The sequence below is a fragment of the Colletotrichum jinshuiense genome, chromosome 6, assembly GCF_051148585.1.
Source record: "Colletotrichum jinshuiense chromosome 6, complete sequence".
Classification (NCBI taxonomy): Eukaryota; Fungi; Ascomycota; class Sordariomycetes; order Glomerellales; family Glomerellaceae; genus Colletotrichum; species Colletotrichum jinshuiense.
The window spans coordinates 3435309-3453841 of record NC_139313.1 but is presented as its reverse complement, the minus strand read 5'-3'; the positions used below and the strand labels follow the sequence as shown (position 1 = coordinate 3453841).

Genomic DNA, 18533 nt, shown 5'->3' with positions numbered 1-18533 from the left:
TAAACATACAGACGTTGTGCTAGTCAGCCAAGCTGAAGGGGCGAATTCATACCCCAGAACTAACACGTTGGCCGGCAGAATCGTGCTTTCAACAGTTAGGCGCCTCGCATGCGCTGGTCCAGTTCCCTTCCCCATCCATACCCTTTGCTTACACCCCTAGCTAGAGAGGACGCAGGGCAGGCCGATGTAACGCTGACGCGCCAACAATGGCACCACTCCGTCCATGCCCCGGCTTGTTTCTCGCATTCCTCCATGCAAGACGTTCATAATGTTACGGCACAGACCGCACCTTGACATGGATTCTCATGAGGAGTTGGGACCGTGCTATGGATTTACCCGGCTGGAGATTGATCGAGGCGTGGAAGTCATTGGGAGGGGAGGGGGGATAGGAGCGTCAACCACTTGCATCGGGATGTGTTACTTCTATGCAGAGACCCCCAGAAATGGTGTTATATGACTCTTTATCAATAGTGTGTAGTCCAGGGGTTCGCCAGCTATGTCGACATCTCTCTGCATAACAAGGATCAATCGAAATATAAATAATTGGTTCTTACCGTACCCTCCTCGTTGCCATACGAGAAGCGTTTGATCTTTTGGGGGGAAAGTCAACAGAAGTGGATATTCATATCGTATTGAATGAGCCGTATTTACGGAGACCGCCAACAAAGTCAGCGATTGGACAACTTGACACCTTGATCGGGAACGCCGCTGCTTATGCCAAGATGGCACAGGTGCGGATAGCTTTTATACTGCTTCCGGCCGTCATCCTTCTTCTCTCCGTCGTCCTCGTGCTCCACGGCAATACCAACAACCTCGCTCCCGCAGTAATGAAGTCCTTCAACTTTCTAACCCTCACCGTTGTCGGTCTTCTGCCTTTTTCATCTGGCGCCTCTCCGTTGTCACCAAGAGATCAAAGGGCGGCAGCCACGTTCCTGGAAGACCTTCTCGCGGAGACCCAGGCTCTTGACGATGGCGCTCGTCAAACTCCGTGCCAGCAGCAAGTCTCCTTAACTGTCGACCTCAAATATGCCAAGTATGAGGGGTACACAGACGACGCCAGCGGTTTGAACATTTGGAAAGGGTATTCCTCTCCACCATTGCCAAGCGCTACATCGTCCACTAACACCCGGCCAGCATCCGTTACGCGGCACCTCCGACGGACGCTCTTCGCTGGCAGCCCCCTAGCCTCCCAAATCTTGATCTCACCGGCAACGTGACGGCGGCGACTGAATTCGGCCCCATATGCACGCAGAACTACCCCGCCGTACCAGGCATGCCATTTGTCCTCGGCTCCGAGGATTGCCTCTTTCTGAATGTCTATGCGCCGCCGGGTGCCAAGAACCTGCCCGTCATGGTGTACATTCACGGCGGCGGCTACGGCTACGGCGATGGGCGGCAGGACATGTCGGAGCTGATCAATGCCAACGGAAACAACTTCATCGCTGTGGTGATACAGTACCGGGTAAGTGATCTCGACCCGACCCCCACCCCCCTGGAGTTCAACAAGAAAACTAACGAAGCGACAGCTCGGCGCATTTGGTTTCCTCTCGTCAGCGGAGGTGAAGTCCAGCGGTGTGGTGAACGCAGGGTTGCTGGACCAGGCTTTTGCTCTGGGCTGGGTCCAGAAGTTCATCTGCCAATTTGGCGGCGATAGAAAAAGGGTCACGGTCGCGGGTGCCTCTGCTGGCGCGAGTTCCGTAATGTACCACGCCCTCGCGGCAGACGGTGGCCTCGGGACGCTGCTCTTCACGAACGTAAGCCGCACAATCGCTTGAAGCGAAGCCCACGGGGTTCTGACCAAAGTTTCAGGGCATTGCCGCATCGCCGTACCTACCGTTTCATTATGAACACGACGCGGCTTTCCCCACGGAGCGGTACCATTCCTTCGCCGAAAAGGCGGGCTGTTCTTCGTCCAGTGACATATTGGGCTGTCTCCGCGGAAAGGATACCACGACATTGCAGCAGGCAAGCGCTGACACGACATTCGAACAGACTTACGGGTTTTGGTACACGACTCTATTTTGCTGTCGCCCCCCCCCCCCCCCCCCTTTTTTATTTTTATGATATGTTATTTCTCTTATTTGTGTCTTCTCGCGACTAACCAGATGTTGGCAGGGCATTCTACCCGGTGACGGATGGTGTCTACATCAAGACCCTCCCAAGCAAGCAGCTGAGTCAGAAGAAGGTCAACGGAAAACGTCTTCTGGTTGGAGTAGGTTCCTCTACGAAGCAAGACTTCACTCCTCCCCAAAGTTCACAGCTGACGGGCGTATCTCAGCACAACGCCAATGAAGGACCACTATTCACCCCTCCTAACATCGCCACTGATTCGGCCCTGACAGCTTGGCTGAAGCTAGAGTTCCCCAACCTCTCCGCTGCCCAGATCGACCAGATCCTGGCCTCAAACCCTACCAAGACCGGTGTGAACGACACCCATTTCGAGACAAACGGCCTGACAGGTCTCACGGCCATGGATGTCAGCCAGGCCGGGACAGGGCAGCAACAGCGGGCAAACGTAAGTAATACACATTGTTGGGTACAAATTGGTCCCTGACGCGCGCCATAGAACATATATGCCGAGGCCACCTTCGTCTGCCCGAGCTACTGGCTGTCGGATGCTTTCACGTCCCCCAAGTCGGCGTGGCACTATCAGTACTCCGTGCCTTTTGCCTGGCATACAACCGACGCATTCGGATACTTTGGCCCCGCGACCCCGAACCAGGGGCCCGACCTCGTCCTCGCATTCCGGAAGATCTGGGGCAACTTCGTGACGGTGAACAACCCGTCCATCAGCAATGAGATCGCCAACGGAGCATCGAGCCCCGATTCAGGAGCCTCGAATGGAGCGAGCCAGTGGCCAGCGTGGACGGCGAGTGAACCGCAGCAGTTGAATCTGAACCAGACGGGCGGGGTTCCGTACACCTATGCCACGCCGTGGGGAGTACAGGTGACCCAATTCGGGGCGCCAGGACAGATAAACGATATCACCATCGTGCCGGCAGGTTCCTGGGAGGGAGGTCGTGGGGAGAGGTGCGAGTCTTGGAGGCAGTTAGCGCCGAGTATTCCGGCGTAAACCCAAGTTCTGGACGATGCAACCATGCCGACAATGGGTTGCAGACATCAAATATTGAATCACAGAGGTTCACAGTCTCCAGACCTGCATCTAGTTGATCGTTAAAGTCCCTTTGGATAACCAAAAGGCTTTTGTCGTGCCGGCGGATTGTGGGAGGCCATTCCAGTGGGGTGAGAGTAAGGTGGGTGATCTTCGTAAATAAACCATCCTGAAAGCTGTGTGGCTGAAATTTTTAAAACCTTCAGGCAACCAAAGACTTGATTACGCTGGCAATAGGCGGTATGGATGTGAACAAGACTGTGATGGTGCCGAACAAGCTCATCGATAGACTGGACAGGGCGGCCGCGCGCGGGTCAGTCCGGAGAAGCAACGCTGTGGCGATGGCCGACGAGTTGGCGCCGAGCGTGACGCCACGGGTGATGTAGTCATCTAAATTACTAATTAGCCTCTTATTGAAACAATAAAATATGAACTTGCATGGGTACTCACCTTCGGGGATCCTCATCCAAGCCAACATGCGCTGGCCGAACAGCACGCCAACGATGCCGCTCATAATGGCCACCGCGGCGACCGTGTTGAGGTCGCCGCCGAGGTTCTCCGTCGCGGGTATCGCCAGCGCAAGCGTCAGGCTGCGGGACGCGAACGCGAGAGACCGCTCGGCGCTGATGCCGATAGCGAAGCAGATCTTAGGGTAAGAGAACAGGCAGCCGATGGACATGACGATGTTGGGCAGCACGATGGCGACGAAGTTCTGCTTCAGCTCGCGGCGGTACTGGTACATTGGCAGTGCGAGGGACACGATGCTTGCGTCGAGGACGGTGCTGAAGATGTCGCCTGCGCCGGGGAGGCGGCCGGAATTTGTGTGCAGCCAGAGGTAGGTGTAATTGGCGCCCGTCCGGAAGGATCGCAGCGTGTCGGGGAGGCTGTCGCCCTTGATGGCGGCCAAAGCCCAGATGCCCAAGACGGAGAAGAGGGCGGTGACAAGCACTGGGTGCAGGTACTGTCTCCAGTTTGCAGGGACGGACATTGCGGCAAAGTAGATGAGCATGATGAGGCTCAGGTGAAGGGGCATGGCGTAGCCGACCGCATAATAGACGGGCAGCCCTGCGAAGACGAAGATTGAAGCATAGATAACCCAGTTCATGTGGCCGCATATCCAGGCTGCCCAAAGCTGGGCACGGGGCATCGGTATGGGGGCCTGCGGCGGAAGAGAAGGGTTCTGCAAAGTACTGGCTGCTTCAGCCGCCGTCTCGTCCAGCTGGACCGGTGTGTTCGCCGCGGGGAGGAAGTTGTGTGATGCATTCTGCGATGGCGGTATCGGAGCAAGCGTGTTGAGAGACAGCGAAGATGGGGCGGCGGAGATTGTACGCGACCCCGGGACGGAGTCGCTGCGCGGGGGTGTGTCGGCGAGGGGGATCTCGTCGGTTTCGTTGCCCATTTCCTCTGCTCGTTCTGTGAGGGCGCGCTTTGAAGAGCCGAGAAGTAGCTGAAGACCACGGGTGAGATAAGCGGCCAGAGCCATCATGAGCACGAAGCCGACCACTGCGGCTGCGTCAGCTCCAGTCAGTCTTATAAAAACAGGGAAGGCGAGGCTCACAGAAAACGGCAATGATTTTCATAACCTCAGTGATTCCGATAGAGGGGCTCAGGGGAAGCATGATGAAAGACGGGGTGAAGAAGATGTTGATCCAACGGAGAGACCAGCCAGCCTGTGAAAGTCAGAACACTGATACAAACCCTGGGGACTCGTAGAAGATGCTCACCGGCACGTCAATAACGGCTACAATTGCCTTGGTCTTGTGGTTTCCCAGCACCAATTCAGAAAGCAGCAGGCCAAAAAAGAGCAGAATCAAACAGGCCACTGAGGCTGGGAACGAGACTCCGACCGTCTCAAACAGGACGTTGACGCCGAAGCAAGCGGCGAGCATCACCATGATGCCGAAGGGTACGTAGAGCCATGAGCTGAGCTGCTTCGGAGCCGATTGCGATGCGGCCTGGCACACGTTAACAGGCTGTCATGAAGGGGCATTAAGTTGATCTTGGGCCTGACGACGTACCAGCTTTATCGCTTCGAAAGCATCGATGCAGTACATGAGCCATTGAGGCACACTCTTGAAGCGATTGTTCGCGGTCATTGTTGCCTTGTTAATAGTGGCAGAATCTCATCATAGGTGAGTGATTTCCCGAGTTCTGGTGACAAGTTGAGTCTAGGTCGCAAGTTATGTACTTTGGCCCAAGCAACACTAACGAGCACAAGTATTTTGATGAGTGACGTGAGTGGGATGAAAAGAACGAATAAGGTTTCCAGTCGATGACTTATTGCATTGGCATCGGACGGTATCGCCGTTCCTCTTAGTCAACCCCCGTCACTTTTTAGCGAATAGCTCCGATGCCGCCCTAAGACAAGACAAGCGGCATACCCTGGGCGTTGAAAAGCACAAGTCAGCTCCGAATCTTTCTTTCAGTCAATTTGCTCGTGATAAGGCACATTTTAGGCCCGCCGATCGGAAGCCGAGCCGAGCGTGCGGGCCACATCCGAAAACCGATGATCCACTTCAACTCGGCGAATTGAATTGCTCCAACACGGCATCGTTATCGTTTACAAGGGTGACACATTCCTCGTGAGAACGCTACTGCAGCACAAAGAAACGCTACGACTTGATTCATCCTTAAACGTTGCGGACCGATATTCAGCAATGCCACACATACGGCATCGCGCACATCAATATAATGCCACGTAAAAACGAGCGATGGCGCCAACATCACAGCTTTCCAGGTGATCTAACTGCATGTAAGACTCAAATGTTGCGATCCATGGAACCTCATGTATTGGGACGAATGTCCTTTCGAAAAAGGACTTTTATCACTCTCTATTTCCAGGCTTCCACATTCGTAACCATCTGCGCTCATTAAGAACTCGTCCCTTTCGCAGAGCCATTCAGCCAGGACTATCTCCAGTCCTGTGCCAAACTTGCCAACGGCTGCGAGGCCAACTTTCCAGCAACAAGGGTATTTTTGAAGTCCAAAAATGACTCGAATTCCTGCCTTCTACTTCTTATACTTTGAGGAAACAAGCACGCGAAAGCGGACGTCCTGGCGGCTGAAGCCGTTGGCATTGGTGGAGCCACGTTGACGGTAAAATCTGAAAGCGCGCTCGAGCAGGCGGAAGAGGTGGCGAACAGAACATTCCAAAATTCCACTGACATCGGTGAACTTGACTTCGACCCAAGTTCTTTCTTTGTCCTCGAAGATAGCTCGGTTTGAATTGCATTTGGCTTCCTCTAGTACGATCATGTCAGTAAGTCAACCGAAAGCCAAGAGATAGACAGCATAATATGAGCGAAAGTCGAAACATACTTAGTCTTCGTTCAATGAAGGATTTGACCCCGACCTTGGTTTTGAGAGGGCCTTTGAGCATGTGGCCAACATCTAACTTGACGAGGACAAAGAGGTTCTGAAGGTGGGACAAGCTCTCACAGAACATAGACAGCTCGAGAGGGCAGAGGACATTGTGTAGAGGATCTGTATAGCTGCAGATGCACTCCATCCCAGAGCAGTCGGCATTGAATCGGATACCGACGTTGCGAATTCCGGGGGCGAGTTGGCTGTGGTTGATGAGGCGTTGCTTCTTGGAGTACCAATCAAAATAGCAATTCTTCCGCCTCTTGAAGATGAATACCATGAGATCCTTGTCCAGACGAACAGCAAGGGATGGCCAGCGTTTAATGGCACTGAAAGGCTTTCCGAATTTAGCCTCGACAAAGGTCTGGAACTCGGGCAGTACGTCGACGAGTTGTCGGATGTACTTGACTTTAGAATCCTTGCCCTCTGTGCCGTGAAGAATCTTGATAAGCTCGTGGTTTTTTTTATCCAGTTCACAATGACCATAGACTATGGCCGGGTCATATTCAATCGCTTCTTCCAGTATCATTGCCTTGATCTCTGCTGGTAGCCGTAAAAATGGATGGAAAGTATCGAAGCTCTTGCCTTGAGCCGAGGAATCTGTCTCAGGGACAGATGTCGCCTTCTCCGCCGATACAGCTACTACAGCTGTACTAATCTTGCGATTCTGAGAGCTGCTATGGAAAGGGCTCTCAATGACTTGTCGTGAAGCTATCTGCGAACCGCCAGTTTTGATGAGAAGCGAAAGAGACATTGCGTGTTGCTTGGTGCAGAGTGAGGTCTGAGAAGTTGGAAGAGAACTCGAGGAAGGTTGGGGATATTTAGTAATGTGAGATGCAGAGTATGAGGTGTGATGTTTCAATGAATTGAGAGAGTTGCTTGAAATGAAGGAGCTACGTCGAGGGCAAGATTCGTAGGAAGGAGGGCGTGGGCGCCGCTGTACTTCCTTCTTAAGGAAAGTGAGACTCTTCCTTGATCAAAACTGGGCACTGAATGGTCTTGAATTGATTAGAGAGAGAAAACTCGGGATGAACAATATCGAAGCTGTGAAGATCAAGTTCGAGAGTGTGACGGTCCGAATCGCAAGCGCAAAGTGGACGAGCAACGGATTCGCGAAGAAGTATATGTATTTTTCTTCGATTGGCAAGTTCTCACACCGCGAGAGACTGAAGGCAGATTGGGCAAGGATTTGTCGATATTCAGAAAACAATCTTTTGGTAGAGGCTGGCCCTGAGTGGATACGAGTTGAAGGTGTGTCAGTTGAGACGTCCCGAAGTGGAAGCCACGAGTAGTGGTTGGTGAGGCTTCCTGATCGGGATGTGATGAGAATTGACTATGCAGGAAGTTCAAAGCCCAGGTTTTGCATTTCAGAATGATTTGTTGGATCAAATTCGAGGGGAAAATCCATACAAGGGAATAATAGGCTCGATTTGCTGAAGTTGAGAGCGGTGAGCGCATTGAGATGGAGTTGGCTGATCAGTCCTGGTGGACAACCTTAGTTGACCTCCTTAGTTGAGTCTCTTAAGCTTGAGACCCCGCGAGGTGTCCTAACAGGCTGCATCTCATATGTTTTTTTTTTTTTTTTTTTGGCCTGGAAACTTGCCTTCCGGTATTACTGTGCGGCTGCTACCAGTTTGATTCCAATAGAGTATTAACTCGGCAGCCATTTCACAACGAAATTGATCAACGAGAAAACAAATCCCCAATGTTCCACATGGAAGTCTTGAAATAGGAGATGGATCTCATCATAAAAAGGGCTATTAGCTTATTAGCTGGCTCGGCTACTTTCGAAGGTGTCTATATCTTCGCCATGTCCCTCCGGTCCATCTTCTACCACTGAGGCTCTGTCTCGGCCCATCAGTCACAAATAATGCAGCATACGCACGCTACCGCCCTAGTTTATTATAATTCTAGAATGATTGATGCTGATATTCACTGACTTGGCTTTTTGATGTGCTGACCGAAACATCAATTCCTGGGATGACACCATTGATGTCGAAGGATGTCCGTTTGCAAAAGGATCAATATTAACCTCCACTAGCCTAGTCTTTCGATATGACGACCGTGCCATCAATTCTTGGGATATAACCCCTGCTGTCGAATAGTGTCCGTTTGCCTCGGCAAGCTTAAGTGCTGTTTGGCCTGCAGAGGTGACCCATTCTGGGTTTGCACCCCATCTGAGCAGTATCTTGACCACGCTGGTGTGCCCTGATCTGGCAGCCCAGCAGAGCGGTGTCTGGCCTAAACTATCCGGCTTTCCGACAGCGCCTCTTCTGAGCAGCTCATCTACGACAAATTCGTTACCAGCTGCGGCAGCGTAGCCCAAGAGGCACCTCTTGTGTCTTTGAAGCCCCGCCGCGTCGCACTTTTTGACGCTGAACAGGATGCCGTGGCATAGGAGCTGTGACATAAAACTTACAAGCGCACCGCCAGATGTCTCAATGCCATATGCCGATGCATCAGAGGTTTTCGGGTAGGAAGCGGTCCGCACCAGATCGAGGATGACAGAATCCGCCAATCTAACGACATCATCTCGTCGAAGCTTGATTATAGATTCCAGGGTACCTGTTCCGTGGGCGGCATGTATAATTGCCGATTTGATGTCGATCTCGCTTCCCCTATATCGCAGAAGGACCTCCATGGTGCTGGCGTCAAAACGCCTGGCAACCTCGCTGACTGCTGTTCTCCTGACGATTACGTTCTTCCCTCCCGTTTCAAGTAAGTAGCACAGCATGCGTTTCCCAGTCTCCCCTTTGAATAGCTTCGATGCCACGAGCTCGTTGTCGACGCGGATTTCTTCGCGTCCCAGCAGAACAGCAAGATCTTCCATCTTGCCCATTTCTATGCACCTAAAGACAGCTCTTCTGTTTAGCTCCTTCAATCTTCTGACTACAGTCGACACCGAGTCCAGCGCAAGAGCCTCTGCGTCGAGGCCGTCAAAGTGCAGAAACCGAAGCAGCTGCTGCTTCAACTTGTCAATAGGGGCTTCGTAGTCTGGTGTAAGAATGGCGGGGTCATTGGCATCTATCGACATTCCGCGCAAGGCGTATACGATATCCCGTGATTCCGTTGCATGGCTCGAACCGAATTGCCGAAGCAAAAAATAGAGGTCTTTTCTGTAAGTCAACCAAAACTCTTTCCGTGCCGGACCTGGCATCATTTCCAAAACGGCTCCGTGGTGCTCCATATACTTGTCATAGCCTCTGCCATCTACAAATCCCAGAAGACGTGGTACGAGGGCAAAGAGGCGAGCCGATGAAGACCTTGTACCGCAGCAGACCGACGCAGCTTGCGCATTCTCCACCTCTTGCAGAATCCAAACCCTGTTGAACCACTCCCTGTTCAACAGGGTCCAGAAACCCTCGCGTTGCCTTTCATCGAAATTGGAATGATGCTGTCGCAAGGCCCTTTGAACGTCTTCCCAGACGTCTTTCCAGCGTGGGTCGTCAATTTTCCATCTGTTGGACGCGCGCCTGGCGCTTTCCTCATGGAACATCTGCAGCGAGTCGAGAAAGACGTTGGTGGAATAGGTCGCCTGTCCCAGCCAAAAAAGAACCCGCTCGGCTTGCCGGTATATGTAGCCCATCTGCTGCACTTGATGACCCCTCTCCTTTGGGTTGCTCTGGTCAATACAGACTGCGTCCACCCACAGTATCCGGTCCTGGTCATCGGACCGGAGCTGACGAAGTGCCGTATACAGGTTGTTGGTAATTCCGAGCCTCTTGCCGTTCAACTCAATGTGGAAGCTCAAGTCGGGGATGCCCCATGTGTACGATAAAGCTTCGTAGGGCAGGATCCCATCGGAGTCATCCAAGTACGCTTGGAATACATCGCATATGATGCGATTGCCTTCCCCTTGAACAAGACGAAGGAGCCGGATGGCAGGTCTGTCGAGATTGAGAGGCTCATATCGAAATGGTTCCATGAAGGGAAATGATAATATCTTTGACCGCTTTAAACGCGAGGATAGTTGCGAAAGGTCGCGCGATCGGTAAGACAAACGAAGATATTATGAACAGGAAGTCCGAAAAAGAAATAACACATGTCCGACGGCGCCGTTGTCTGGGTGCTGAAGCCTCTTCCAGTATGATGGAGAGAATAGCAGGGCGAAATGCGGACGCTGCCAAGGGAATGAGGCGGTGCAAGCCGCCGAGGCGGGGGCGCGCAACTGCGCCATGCGCAGGTGAGTGATGGCTACATATGCTCTTCTGTATTGGGCTTCTGTATTGGGCATATAGATATATAATCAATAGTGAGGAATTCCCGCTAGCATGATTTCCAACGTCTTTTTCCACTTCCTCGCCGTACCGCCTTCTGGCTGGTAATTTTGACTTGTCCAATCGAGGTTTCATCATAGCAGCTGCACACCTACCTGCATATGTGTTTCTACACTAAGGCTTCCTGACATAACGTAATGCATCGAAACGCCCGCAAACAGGAAGCTGGGTCATGAGATATTCCCAGACACCAGTGGCTGGCCAGTCGAGGCATCAACCCGCTCCAATTTTGCCAGGGACCCAAGTATCAACGGTGGCACCGACAGCTGGCATGGGTTGCGCCACCAATGCGCAAAAATTAAGCAGCCGGCCCGATCGTCCCTAAATGGAGATCAGTCAAGGACTGGCACTGGGTTGGGGTAGGCGCCAACGGTCAGTCACAAACACAAAGGCCATGAACAAGAATGCAAGAGAGAATTGTGATTCGATTATCACACCAAAAGCTCAGATCAACTATCTAGCCCACCGGTTCCAATCTAAGACACGCCTCAAGGTAAGAGCGCGTCCATCAATAGACCGAATCAGTCCGAAAGCCATCCAGTTTATCCAGCGATTCTCTCTCAAAATGGTTTTTTTGCGTTATTTTCTGGGTGATGTGAGCACCAAAAGCCGCCTGCGTTCCAGTGATACCAACTGAACCAAAATTGCTCGACCAAAGTCACCTTGGCAGGCAACAAAGTCGGCAATAAGGTTAACGGCCGGTCCAAGAAAACCAGGCAAGAATAATGATACTCGGGTATTTCTGCGGTCGTTCGTCGAGCCTGCTCTATCGAGAGAAGCAGGGCATAGGCGTAGAATGCGTAACGGATCATGTCGAAACCTCCGCTTGGATTCGGCACCAAGAAACAATATCTTGGGTTGTCGACCGACAAGCGCTCGTCCTCCTATCCCGGACGGAGGGCCTCCAACCAAGTCTTCCCCCTGCCAAAGAAAATGCATGATGAGTGGAACCATGCCCCGACAGACGCCGTTGGATGCCAGCCACCCCGCCGCCCCCCGTGTCATATCCCAACATCAGTCGTCTCCGCGATTGATTGATTAATACTCAAAACACACCACGGCGCTCAAACCAGCGATGAGCTACGGAGCCGCCCTCGCCCGTATTCATGCCGCCCTCGACCGAGAGGGCCAACTCCCCTTTTGTCCACCGAAAATCAAATGTGGCCGTCTCCCATGCGAACGCCGTCCCGGACTGATACCGCTCAGCCGCTTGTCAAGCCCAAACGCCGTCGTTAATAAGAAGCAACGTGACATAAAAAGATGGGATCGGGGTTGTCCACGTCAGCAAGTAGCAGTGCCTCGTTCATAACCAGACGCCACGCCCTGCGATTGATGATGTTGTGTTTTCCATGATGTAGCCCGTCGTCGAGCTCGGTCTGTCGTCTCCGGACAGCACGCAATTTTTCAACTCGGCTGAAAAATGCTGTCGTCAGAAGGTCGAAAGGAAAAGGAAAAGAAGCCAAACAAAAGACCAGTAAAATCCGATGGGGTATGGTACAGGTCGAAGTTTGCGAATATGTGACGGAAACTTTTTGCTTGGCGACGAGCCGTGGATCTGATCGAGTGTTTTTGTGTTTCGTGATCGTGAGTGGTGAGAGAACCCGGAAGGTCGTGTGGTGTGTGTGCATGGATGAGATGCCCGACCCAGTCTGATCGTGCCTTGCCGCCTCCAAAAAACAGAAAGAGAGAAAAAAGAAACTATGTACAATCCAAATGGTAAACGTAGTCGCGTGTTCCGTCGCGATGTATACTCCCTAACGCCTTTTTACAAGGAAGAGATGAGCGGTAGCACCTAGGACAGCTGTCCTTGAGGCTGCTGAACATGGCCCTGGCCCTGGCCTTGGCCACGTCCACGGCCACCGTAGCCGCCACGGTTTTGGCCGCGATAACCACCACGGCCGCGTCCACGACCTCTGCCGCCGCCCTGGTAGCCGTTCTGTTGGCCGCCTTGCTGGGGGTTCTGAGTCTGCCAGTTGCCTGGAACAGGCTGGCCTCCCTGCAAAAGCTGCGGCTGCTGTCCCTGCAGCTGAGCCTGGGGTTGAGCCTGACCCTGGCCAGGCTGACCGGTCCTGAAGTTGGAAATGGGTCTCGGGATGGACTCGGGGTTGTCATAGACGTAGAGAGACTTGTCAATGCTTGCAGGGATAGGCTGGATCTCGGTACCGAGGTCCTTCTCGATGTTGTAGAGATTGAACCTGTCATCCCAGTTGATCAGGTTGATGGCCAGACCCAAGTGGCCGTAACGACCGGAACGACCGATGCGATGGAGGTAGGTCTCTGCGTTCTTGGGGAAATCAAAGTTGATGACGACATTGACCGCCTGGATGTCGATACCACGGGTCAGGAGGTCAGAGCAGACAAGGTTTCTGCACACGCCGTTGCGGAAGTCGTGGAAGACGCGATTTCTCGCTTGCTGGGCCATCTTGGCGTGACTGTAGAAGCATGAGTAGCCCAGCTCGGTGATCTTCTTGGCCAACAACTCGACTCGGTTGGTCGAGTTGCAGAAGATGATGGATTGGTTGATTTGTAGTTTGGAGAAGAGGGTGTTCAGGCAGTGAACCTTCTGCTTCTCCTCGACGAAGGCGTAGTACTGAGTGATACCGCGGAGAGTAAGCTCATCCATGAGGTTGATCTCATACGGGCTGACCATGTTCTTGTCGGAGAAGTCCTTGACGGACAAAGGGAATGTGGCCGAAAACAGCATGACCTGTCTGTCCTTGGGGTGGAACTGGAGGAGTTGTTCGATGACGGGCGTGAATTCGATAGACAGAAGCTTGTCAGCCTCGTCCATGATGAACATGGGGCATTCGCTCAGGTCGGCAACATTCTTGCCCGCGAGATCGAGGATTCTGCCCGGAGTACCGACCACGATATGGACGGGGTCCTGGAGGCGGATGATGTCGTCGCGGAGACCAGTGCCTCCCGTGGTGACCATGACGTTGATTCCGAGGTGCTTGCCGAGGGTTTTGCAAACTTGTGATGTTTGCATGGCGAGCTCGCGAGTGGGGACGAGGATGAGGGCTTGGATCTTGGAGACCTTGGGGTTGATCTTCTCGAGGACGGGGATGACAAAGGCAGCAGTCTTGCCAGTGCCGTTTTTGGCACGGGCAAGGATATCTCGGCCGGTTAGCGCAACGGGGATGGCCTCTTCTTGGATGGGCGACGGCTTCTCAAATCCAGCCTCGAAGATGCCCATCAACAAGTCCCTCTTCAATTGGAAGTTTTCAAACTCCAGACCCTTCGTGTTCGTGACATCCTGGAAATCACACCGTGAGAAGATGATTCACAGGGCAGGCCACGCCGATACATACCTCGGTTTGATGTCTGTTGTCTCTAGCAGGCAGCTTCAAGTTCTTCTTCCAATCTTCTGATGCGGCGCCATCGCTGCAAAAGTCAGTCTACGCCTCGACTACGGGCACTAGGAGGAGGTGGGCGAACCTCAAGTTCGTCGCCTTAAGCTTGTCTGCAAGTGCTTCCGCCATTTGAATGTCTGGTTTTAATATATGTGCCTAATGGCAGGAGAAGAGGTGAGATGCGGCCGTGAACGGTGGTTGCGCGAGAGGGCTTTGCTTTCCCCACTTCGCGGTGAATCGAGGGGCGAGTCGTACTCGGCGGGAATTAGGAAGCAGGAGTGATTTTGGCGACAAAAACAGTGTCGCTCGAGGTACGTTATTCGCGAGGTATCACGGGAGGAGCAAGAGTCGCGTTCGTCGTTGGTTCCGTGTCCGGAGGTGGTTGGTATCGACCGGACTCTAGGAGTTGCGGTGCAGGTATTGAGAGAGATGTGGATGGTGGTGATTGCGCGAATTCGGAAATTCTTTGATCGTCGTGTGTTGACTCGGGATACTGAAACAGCCTAGATGTGTTTCGTCCACGAGGTGTAGCGCGAGAGTTGTGGGATGGTTCGGTTGCGTGAGAGGTGTGGTTGTGTGGGAGGAGAGTCGAAGAAGCAAGTTTGTGGTGGGTGAATCGACGTCCAGTGCGCTGCAACTGTGCCTTCGGGGCGGGACCCCTTGCCTAGCGTCTGCCGCAGTGGGGCCACGTGACCTCGCAAGGTGAAGCTCCGGTGGGCTGAGGATTGCACGCTGTACCTCCCGAAGGAGGGCTCGTGCTTTCCTTGGTGTTTGTTGTCATATTTTTCATTAGATGTTGGCCAGAAGCGTGTATTAACCCTGTAGAACACTTTGAGACAGAATGCACAGAAAGAGCTTTGGAGAATGACATTTCAGGGTAGGTCTTGGAGCATGGGGTGACATTTGCCATAGCCCGCTCACCGAGAGCTTCAGGCATTCCCCCATTCGTTCTACACCGAGCTGATCCCTGTCAAAGAGCATCAGCCGATTGGCCTGATCCCTCCGCAAGACCCCGTCTAATCGCTTCCTGCAGCGGAGCTATCGGATCGGAGGGGGCTCATCCTGAGCACTGAACATGGATGCGTCAGTCAATTGGACGAAGAGTCGAACCATCGGCCTCAAACTCTCTCCCCAACATCGCCGAGCACCTTGCACAAATCACGAGGTTGACCCTCAAAAAAGATGCCCGCCCTTGAGCTCTCTCCTCAACCCCCTTGAGAAGAAGTAGATGAAGCAGGTTTTCCCTATACAAAAGACAAGCGCCATTCATTATGGTTATAAAGACACCGTCGGCCCTCGCCATCCGTTCCAGCAACACCGTTCTAAGTCTCCTCGCCGTCCCCGCACACCACCCATCCATAACGTCACCACTCAGACGACGCTCGTCCGTCGACCTTCACCAACCACAACGCAGCACCTCCCGATCATACGCGACTGTCAACAGCAGCCCCCAAAATGGACGCCGGTCCTCTCAGGTAGGAAATTCAACCAATTCCTGCCCCGCCTGGCCGACCTGCAAAAACCCAACACCCTACGATGTCTTCGCCATAGACAAGGCAGCACCTTACACCAAGGTCCGCTTCGCCGAGCTGGTGAAACAGTACCACCCCGACAAACACCATGCCTCGGCCCTCGATACCCTCCCCTCACAAACCCGCCTCGAGCGATACCGCCTGGTTGTTTTGGCGAACGACATCCTGAGCAGCCCGGACAAGCGCCGCGCCTACGACTCGTGGGGCGTCGGATGGCATATGCCGGGCAGTGGCGTCGAAGACACTCGCGACATCAACGAGATATACCGGCAAGCCGACAAGGCGTGGCGGCATGGCCCAGGAAACCCCGCTATGAATGCAACTTGGGAGGACTGGGAAAAGTGGCGCGACCGCCAGAATAACGGCGAGAAGCAGAAGCCGTTGTACATGTCAAATATGACTTTCGCAGCCCTTGTTCTCGCGGCGCTGGCGGTCGGGACTGTGGCGCAGACGTCGAGGGTGGACAACAACTCGGCGTACATCTTGGAGAAGAAGTATGCACACGAGGCGAGCGTCAGTGACGCCTTGAGGCAGCAGGGCGCCGCCACGGCTGGCAAAGGCCGGGAAGAACGGATCGAGAGGTTCTTGAGGGAACGGGACAACATCAACTTTGGGTTTATGCCGAGCAAATTCGATTCTCGGCCGGAATCGAACACCAAGTAGCCCAGCCAACAGGAGGCTGCAAGCCCTACGCTCGTATTATCGAGTTGGATGGCGTTATAATACACTGTATATTTATTACAACGTGCCGAGATGCACGTATACATTCCCCAGTAGGCTACATATCAGCATATTCTAATCCTGGTGAGCGCCCGTGCTCTCCTTGATGAGCTGCCGCATGGCCTGTTCAGCGGCGGACGGGTTGATTCTTTCCGTCTCGCCAATCCGCATCATCTTGCCGACGAGGAACATCAGCTTGCCCTGCGGATAATTCTTCTTCTCCCTGAACTCCTTCAGAACCTTGTCCTCGCCATTGATGGCACTCTCTGCCAGCTCCCGGTACTCGGCATCTGACATCTCCTGGAACCACAGGTTGTGCATGTTGATAGCATCGGTAATGGAGGCAAACTCATCAAGGTTACCAAGGTATTTGGCCACCAGGAGCTCCTTGGCAACCTTCCCTGTGATGTCCCTGTTTTGCAGATGGTAGAGGATTTCCGACAGGGCAGCGGCTGGCACAGCTTCGCATTGGCCATCCGGCGTGATTTCCAAAGTCCGTTGGGCAGACTCCGGGTCCGCCTTGTCAGTTGTCAAGCGACCAAGCTCATGGAGAATCCAGTTACCAGCAAGTGGCGCGTATGTGAGCAGATCGTGCTTGAGATCTGGCTTGGCAAGTTGCGCCCCAAGATCATCGACGACTTTGTAAAAGTATTCGAGCCTGCCACCGTTGTCGAGGGACATGAGCGAGACCGCGTCCTTGGCCGTCAGGCCATAATCTTGAATCAACTCGGTCAACTCGGTGTCTGGCAATTCCCGGACAGACTTTCTAATGTGCGCGACCAGGTCCTCCCCAATCACCAGGGGGCCAAGGTCGGGATCGGGCATGTAACGGTAGTCAACCTCCCCCTCCTTTCCTCGCAATCGGCGGGTATGCTTGGAGCCCAGTGTCCAGCCCCTGGTTTCGCTGGCAATTGTTTCGCCGGCCTCTAGCGCCTTGATTTGTCGATCACGCTCGGCAATGATGGCGTCTTCAACTGCCTTGATCGTGCTCAGGTTCTTGATCTCTGTCCGAGTTCCGAGCGGAGTGTTCGGGTCGCCAGTCCTTCGTACGGAGACGTTGACATCTGCACGTAGGCCGCCCGTCTCCATTCCCGAGACGCATGCATCAACAGCGTTAAGCAGAACTTGAATTTTGCGGACGAAGACGGCGGCAGTACGCGGGTGGTGCAGCTCAGGCTTGGTGATGATCTCAATCAGGGGTACACCGACACGGTTGAAATCAAGCCAATGGATGTTGTTGGGCTGTGCCAGGGTTTTGGCGGTATCCTGCTCCATCTGTATCTGCTGAATTCCGATGATGACGCTCTCCCCGTCTTCCGAGGCAATACCATCCCGAGCAGTGAGTTCAATCTGGCCATTGCGGGCAAAAGGCTCATAATACTGAGTGATCTGGTACCCCGATGGCTGGTCCCACCAGAAATAGTGCTTCCTATCGAACCGGCTGACATGCTGAATATCGCAGTTCAAGGCACAAGCCGCGCGCAGAGCCGGTATCAAAGTCTCCTTTTGGAATTTCGGTTGGCTGCCCGGCATAGCGACATCAAACAGCGCCACGTGAGAGTTCGGGTCGTCATTGAACGAAGTTGCTGCTGGCGAAAAGAGCTTCCGCTCCGTGTTGAGCTGCGCATGGATCTCAATACCAACAGTCAACTCCCAGCCCTCAACAGTCTGGTTGCTCCCCTTGGACTTCTGGTTCCTCGCTTCTTTCTTAAGTTGCTTTTTCTCCTCCTTGAGCTTCTTCCTAAGCGGGACTGGCGGCGCCGGCTCTTCCAGTGATGCGACCGTTGTCGCATATGTCGCCCTTGACTCTCCCAGTCGTGAAGCCAGTGCCCAAATTGGCACGGAACGGGCCGGCACGCGGCTGTAGGGCCTTCGCGCCGAGGCCAAACAACCCTGACGGGAGAGCTGGCCCTTGAACAGGTAGCGGGCCAGCTCGCGGGTCGGAATGCGCGTCATTCTGACAGGCCAATCGACAGGGCAAGGGTGAGCTTTTTTCTGGGTACAAGAAGTAGTTGTATGACACCAAGGCGAGGGGGTCTCGGGCAGTTGCAAGCAGAGCTAAATCGTGGGGTGACAGATTCGTCGTTCTCGCAGGATTGGCGGTTCGCAGAAGCCAGGAAGCGAGAAACTTGATTCAGCGAATGATCGCCCAGCATGTACCTCGTACACCCTCAAT

The 18533-nt window shown here is 53.5% G+C and overlaps 7 protein-coding genes across 7 annotated transcripts; 2 read left to right on the top strand and 5 right to left on the bottom strand.

The window, feature by feature from the left end:
• Window positions 1-722: 722 nt before the first annotated feature.
• EsH8_VI_000896 (uncharacterized protein) lies at window positions 723-3073 on the top strand (the record flags this gene model as incomplete). Its single annotated transcript, XM_083272149.1, has 6 exons — window positions 723-1042; window positions 1135-1462; window positions 1527-1754; window positions 1810-2006; window positions 2116-2515; window positions 2567-3073. The coding sequence occupies 6 exons, from the start codon at window positions 723-725 to the stop codon at window positions 3071-3073; spliced, it is 1980 nt and encodes a 659-aa protein (XP_083127323.1).
• A 241-nt stretch (window positions 3074-3314) lies between these two features.
• On the bottom strand, window positions 3315-5208 carry EsH8_VI_000895 (LrgB-like family-domain-containing protein; the record flags this gene model as incomplete). Its single annotated transcript, XM_083272148.1, has 5 exons — window positions 3315-3502; window positions 3563-4615; window positions 4671-4782; window positions 4837-5067; window positions 5131-5208. The coding sequence occupies 5 exons, from the start codon at window positions 5206-5208 to the stop codon at window positions 3315-3317; spliced, it is 1662 nt and encodes a 553-aa protein (XP_083127322.1).
• Window positions 5209-6121: 913 nt separating this feature from the next.
• On the bottom strand, window positions 6122-7004 carry EsH8_VI_000894 (uncharacterized protein; the record flags this gene model as incomplete). Its single annotated transcript, XM_083272147.1, has 2 exons — window positions 6122-6354; window positions 6431-7004. 2 exons carry the CDS (start codon window positions 7002-7004, stop codon window positions 6122-6124), a joined length of 807 nt encoding a protein of 268 aa, XP_083127321.1.
• Window positions 7005-8716: 1712 nt separating this feature from the next.
• On the bottom strand, window positions 8717-10400 carry EsH8_VI_000893 (HET domain-containing protein; the record flags this gene model as incomplete). Its single annotated transcript, XM_083272146.1, has 3 exons — window positions 8717-8761; window positions 8895-9499; window positions 9746-10400. The coding sequence occupies 3 exons, from the start codon at window positions 10398-10400 to the stop codon at window positions 8717-8719; spliced, it is 1305 nt and encodes a 434-aa protein (XP_083127320.1).
• Window positions 10401-12544: 2144 nt separating this feature from the next.
• Window positions 12545-14234, bottom strand: EsH8_VI_000892 (DExD/H-box ATP-dependent RNA helicase DHH1; the record flags this gene model as incomplete). Its single annotated transcript, XM_083272145.1, has 3 exons — window positions 12545-14008; window positions 14064-14136; window positions 14191-14234. The coding sequence occupies 3 exons, from the start codon at window positions 14232-14234 to the stop codon at window positions 12545-12547; spliced, it is 1581 nt and encodes a 526-aa protein (XP_083127319.1).
• Window positions 14235-15376: 1142 nt separating this feature from the next.
• EsH8_VI_000891 (J domain-containing protein) lies at window positions 15377-16300 on the top strand (the record flags this gene model as incomplete). Its single annotated transcript, XM_083272144.1, has 1 exon — window positions 15377-16300. The coding sequence occupies one exon, from the start codon at window positions 15377-15379 to the stop codon at window positions 16298-16300; it is 924 nt and encodes a 307-aa protein (XP_083127318.1).
• A 132-nt stretch (window positions 16301-16432) lies between these two features.
• Window positions 16433-18313, bottom strand: EsH8_VI_000890 (glutamyl-tRNA(Gln) amidotransferase subunit PET112; the record flags this gene model as incomplete). The annotated part of the gene is made up of 1 exon (XM_083272143.1): window positions 16433-18313. The coding sequence occupies one exon, from the start codon at window positions 18311-18313 to the stop codon at window positions 16433-16435; it is 1881 nt and encodes a 626-aa protein (XP_083127317.1).
• Between the last annotated feature and the right edge of the window lie 220 nt (window positions 18314-18533).